The 5,327-nt window shown below is 40.3% G+C and overlaps 1 protein-coding gene across 1 annotated transcript; it reads left to right on the top strand.

Moving 5' to 3' along the window:
- Nucleotides 1-2,258: 2,258 nt before the first annotated feature.
- LOC145574853 (uncharacterized) lies at nucleotides 2,259-3,646 on the top strand. Its single transcript, XM_081632716.1, has 2 exons — nucleotides 2,259-2,778; nucleotides 2,946-3,646. The coding sequence occupies exons 1-2, from the start codon at nucleotides 2,259-2,261 to the stop codon at nucleotides 3,644-3,646; spliced, it is 1,221 nt and encodes a 406-aa protein (XP_081488842.1).
- The last annotated feature ends 1,681 nt before the right edge of the window (nucleotides 3,647-5,327 follow it).

The raw sequence follows: 5,327 nt of genomic DNA, 5'->3' as shown, positions 1-5,327 counted from the left end.
GAGACTTTGGTGGCCTAGGGGCGGATAAAAAAAAATGGGGCCCTTGGTACCAAAAAAAATTTATTTTGGGTATGCACAAAAAAATTTACAAAAGACTTTATTTGATGATAAGAAATTTTATTAATGATAGACTGATAGTTTCTAGTAGCTAAAAATTATATTGATAATTGATAAAAATTATACTGATAAAAATTATATTGATAATTGATAAAAAATTATAGGAAAATTATCAATGATACCCTTGTCGTTTTGACTTTTATCAATGATACCCTTCATTAAACTTTCATTATCAGCGGTACCCCTATAATTTTACCTTAATTGCTACAGTAACCATGCCGTTAAACAAACGTTAAATTTAGCTCTGAATTATGGTTATTTACATATGATCATGTTAGATTGCTAATTATTTCTTTTTTCTGATATTAAAATACATTTGAGTGTGAAATTGTGTTTATGATTGCATGTAACAGTGTTATTTCTGATTTTGCAAAGTAATTGCTAAATTTTTAATCTTTTCAGATATTAAAATTGGTGTTGTGTGTGAAATTGTATTGTGATGTTTTGGTGTGGTTAAATAAAGTGATTGTATACTGATTTTGCAGAATGAATGAGAATGAGAATGAGAAGGTTGTGTTTCGATTTAAGTATAAGGTGCATAGAATTGATATTGAAGTGGACCCTGATGAATGTAACTTAATGGATTTAATCATAGAATTTGAAGATAAGTGACAAAAAAAGGGAGTAGTTATACTAAACCCTATTTTTGCTTATGCTTATAGATGAGATAAACACTGGCCAATAGATGATGTTGACTTAATGAAGTTCTTTAGGACATGTCCAAATGTTGTTGTGTATGAGATTTTAGTTAATTCAGTAAATATATAAAATTATTTATTCCCTCTAGAGCGCGTCTCTTGGGAGGGCTCCTCTAGGGTTCCTAGTTTTTTCCTTCTCTGAAGGTGTTTGTCTCGATTTTTCGAGTCTTTCTCAATGGCGATTACTAACGACGATCTCTCTATTACCCCCAATGAACATAATCTAAGTGATGATGACGAGGGAGTTGACTGGGTTGTGGAAGGTGAGGAGCAGGAGGAAGCAAGAGTTTCTTTAGGCGTTGTGGGTAGAATTTGGACAGACCGTCATGTCAATGCCAATGCTTTGATCGCTCAGATGAACCGTGTTTGGAGTCCTAGGCATGGAATGGAGGCGAATTGCATCGAGAAGAACCTATTTCAATTTCAGTTTCATCATTGGAAGGATAAATGGAAGGTAATGGAGGGACAACCATGGCATTTTGACAGAAACTTGTTGATTCTCAATGATATTGAAGGTAATTGTAAACCTTCTGAAATTCCTCTGTTTCATGTTCCTTTTTGGGTAAGGGTGTATGACCTTCCTTTTATAGGAAGAAATAATATTACCAATGCAAAAACTATTGGGGATAAAATTGGCTCGTTTTTTATGTTGGAATTAATAAGTCTTTGCGTATCAAAGTCAATGTTGATGTGCGAAAACCTCTAAAAAAATAAGATAAGTCTGAAATTGAGGGGTGGGGAAAAGCAATATGTTGACATCAAGTATGAAAAGCTCCCTTTGTTTTGTTATGTTTGTGGAAAGTTGGGACATGGGGAAAAAGATTGTGATGATTGTAAAAGTGATGTGCCTGGTATTAAAAAATTCAGTGATGCAATGCGTGTGATGTCCCCTTGGAAAGTGATTAAACCAAATGGTGGGGAAGACAGTAGTGGAGAGGGAACTTGTGCTAAATAATTATTTATTGCAAAGAAGACTCGTTTTGTTCAAAAGGAGGGTAAAGAAGTGGTTTCTGATGTTGTGTTTAAGCTTGATGAGGTGCGTATTTTTGATGAGAAGGGGAATGGGGATAGTGCTGTTATGACCCCTGCTCCTGTGATCTTAAATGAGGCTGCCAATTTTGAAGAGCTGATGGTAGCTAATTCTGGTGAATCAAGTCTTGATGAGGCGTCTCCTACTGTGGCTGCTGACATTAATCTTGCTGGTCCGAAGAAAAAATTGAGGAAAATTAAGCTCCTTCATGGGGCTAACGGGATGCATATGGAGAGAGATGATGTGGTAAAGCTGGTGGGTGGAAAGAGGAAGAACGGGGATGAGCTGAAGGGTGTTATTGATGAGGACAGTGAGGAGAAGGGCAAGAAGCTGAAACTGTTTGTGGGGACTAGTGATGTTTCTAATTCTCTTGAAGTAGCGGAGGTTGGCTTGAACCAACCCCGCGAACAACAATGAAAATATTAAGTTGGAACTGCCGGGGGTTGGGCAACCCTCGGAAAGTTCATAATCTCCAATCTTGGTGTTGGAGAGAACGCCCAAATACTGTGTTAGTGATGGAGACAATGATTGATGCTCGTAGACTTGAAGTAATTAGAAATAGATGTGGTTTCATTGATGGGATTTGTCTGAGTAGTGCTGGTAACTCTGGGGGAATTGGGCTATGGTGGAAGGATATAAATGCCCATGTTTGGTCCTATTCGAATCATCACATAGCAATTGAAGTTCGTGATGCTGAGAATACCCCAAAATGGGTTGCTGTTGGAGTGTATGGATGGCCTGAAACTAGCAATAAACACCTAACTTTCGATTTAATTCGGATGTTAAGAGATGGCATTGATGTTTCGATGGTTGTTTTTGGTGATTTTAATGAGATTTTGCATGACAATGAGAAGAGTGGGGGTGTTCCTAGGAATGAGAGGAAGATGGAATTATTTCGAAATATGATGGAACATTGTGATTTTCGTGATTGGGGTACAAAGGGAATATTTTCACTTGGCAACGTGGTTTAGACCCGAGGTGTGTGGTGCGTGAGAGGCTTGACAGATTTATTGCTTGTGATGCGTGGTGTGAGTTGTTTGGTAAAAGGCAGGTGCGTCATTTTCCCATCTTATATTCTGACCATGCTCCTATTCTGTTAGAGACTGATATCGAGAATTACAAGAAGAAGGGTGCTAGGCATCGTTACTTTGAAGCAATGTGGTTATCTCATGGGGAGTTTCAACGAATTGTAAAGGATGCTTGGGTGAGTGGCGCTGGTCAGAATATTGAGCAACGAATTGCTGCTTGTGCTGGTAGACTCCATGTGTGGGCGCATGATACTTTTGGTGACATTCAAAAGAAAATCAAAGCTAAAGAGCAGGAGCTCCTATCTTGGCAGCGTAATGACCCAGATGCTGAGATGCTTGCGCAGTGTGCTAAAATTGTTGCGGAGTTGGAGGAGCTTCAAAGACTTGATGAGTCTTATTGGCATGCCCGGGCTAGAGTTAATGAACTCAAAGATGGTGACAAAAATTCCTCTTACTTCCACCACAAAGCAAATTACAGAAGGCGTAGAAATAGCATTAATAAGCTTGAAGATGCTACTGGGGTTATGTGTGATGATGAAGGAAAAATGGAGAAAATCATTGAAGACTATTTTGCTAACATTTTCTCTTCATCTTTGCCTTCTAATTTTGAGGAGGCTCTTGCAGGGTTAAATTCAAAAGTGACGGATGATATGAATGTGGATCTCCTTAGAATTCCCTCCTCGGATGAAATTTTTCAAGCTCTTTCCCAAATGCACCCTAATAAGGCTCCGGGTGTGGATGGTATGCATGCTCTCTTCTTTCAGAAATGTTAGCATATTGTGGGACCCGATGTTATTGCATTCATTCAAAGGTGGTGGGTGGATGGGAGTGAGCTGGGTGATGTGAATAAAACTTGCATTGTTCTTATCCCCAAATGCCAAGAGCCTACGAAGATGACGGAGTTTCGTCCTATAAGTCCGTGCAATGTGACTTATAAAATTATTTCGAAGATGATGGCTAACCGACTTAAGGTCATTCTCCCTAGGCTTATTTCTCATCATCAGAGTGCTTTTGTGCCGGGTCGTTTAATTACTGATAATGCTATGGTGGCTTTCGAGATCTTCCATGCAATGAAGAGAAGGGGTGAGGGGAAAAGAGGGACTATGGCGCTTAAACTCGATATGAGTAAGGCGTATGACCGCGTCGAATGGATTTTTTTAAAATCCGTCCTTGATAAGTTGGGTTTTGATGGGGCTTGGACTAGCCGAATTATGATGTGTCTCTCCTCGGTGAAATATTCTTTCAAGTTTAATGGTCAAATCACTGGCTGCATTACTCCTTCCCGTGGGTTAAGGCAAGGCGATCCGATCTCGCCTTATCTCTTCCTCCTTTGCGCTGAAGCTTTCTCTTCCTTACTTGTGAAAGCTGCGAATGATAAGCTCATCCATGGGGCTTTGGTGTGTAGGGGTGCGCCGAGGATTTCCCATCTATTTTTTGCTGACGATAGTATTCTTTTCTCTCGGGCTACTCTTGAAGAATGTTCCACAATTGCTAATATCATTAGTATTTATGAAGGTGCTTCGGGACAAAAGATCAATTTTGATAAATCGGAAGTGTCTTTTAGCAAAAATGTGGATGCGAGCCGAAGAAGGGATATTATTGAGATTCTTGGGGTAAAACAAGTTGCTAGACATGAGAAATATTTGGGGCTCCCGACCATCATTGGAAGATCGAAGAAAGCGGCCTTTTCTTGTATTAAGGAGCGTGTGTGGAAAAAATTGCAAGGGTGGAAAGAAAAGTTTCTCTCCCAAGCCGGAAAGGAGGTGCTTATCAAAGCGGTTGTGCAAGCTATTCCAACTTATATGATGGGGTTGTTTTGTATCCCGGAGGGTATTATTGATGATATTAATAGGATGGTTGCTCGCTTTTGGTGGGGGGCGTCGGGGGAGGAGCGAAAATTACATTGGGTTAGTTGGGAGAAGTTATGCCTTCCGAAGTCTCTTGGTGGTATGGGCTTCCGTGATTTGAGTACCTTTAATCAAGCTCTTTTAGCGAAGCAAGGGTGGCGCTTGCTTTGTAATCCTGACACATTGGTTCATCAGATTTTTAAGGCAAAATATTTTAAGCATGGTGATTTTTTGTCGGCTAATCGGGGTCATGATCCTAGCTATGTGTGGAGGAGTATTTGGGGTTCGAAGGCAATCTTGCTTGATGGTTTAAAGTGGAGGGTGGGGAATGGTAAGGACATTAATGTGTGGGATGATGCTTGGCTTCTGGGTGAGGGCGTCTGCCATGTTCCAACTCCAAATGTGGAGAGCCCAGCTGACTTATGTGTTGCTGATCTTATTGATGCTGAGAGGGGCTCCTGGAATATTGATGCTTTGCACCATCATCTTACTCCGGAGGATGCTGCTCTTGTTCAAGGGCTGCCCCTGAGCACGCGTGTTACTAATGACATCAGATTTTGGGGAGCTGCAGACGATGGAATTTATACCACAAAATCGGGTTATTTAG

The sequence above is a fragment of the Chenopodium album genome, chromosome 2 (assembly GCF_948465745.1).
Source record: "Chenopodium album chromosome 2, dcCheAlbu1.1, whole genome shotgun sequence".
Taxonomy (NCBI): domain Eukaryota; kingdom Viridiplantae; phylum Streptophyta; class Magnoliopsida; order Caryophyllales; family Amaranthaceae; genus Chenopodium; species Chenopodium album.
The sequence above is the reverse complement of the archived record's forward strand: the minus strand, read 5'-3'. Positions and strand labels throughout refer to the sequence as shown.

Bases quoted from the DNA above. Each gene is read 5' to 3' on its own strand.
- LOC145574853 (XM_081632716.1), top strand. From the start codon at position 2,259: ATGAAAATATTAAGTTGGAACTGCCGGGGGTTGGGCAACCCTCGGAAA. The intron at 2,779-2,945 runs GTACAAAGGGAA...CTATTCTGTTAG, and splicing joins TTGTGATTTTCGTGATTGGG to AGACTGATATCGAGAATTAC.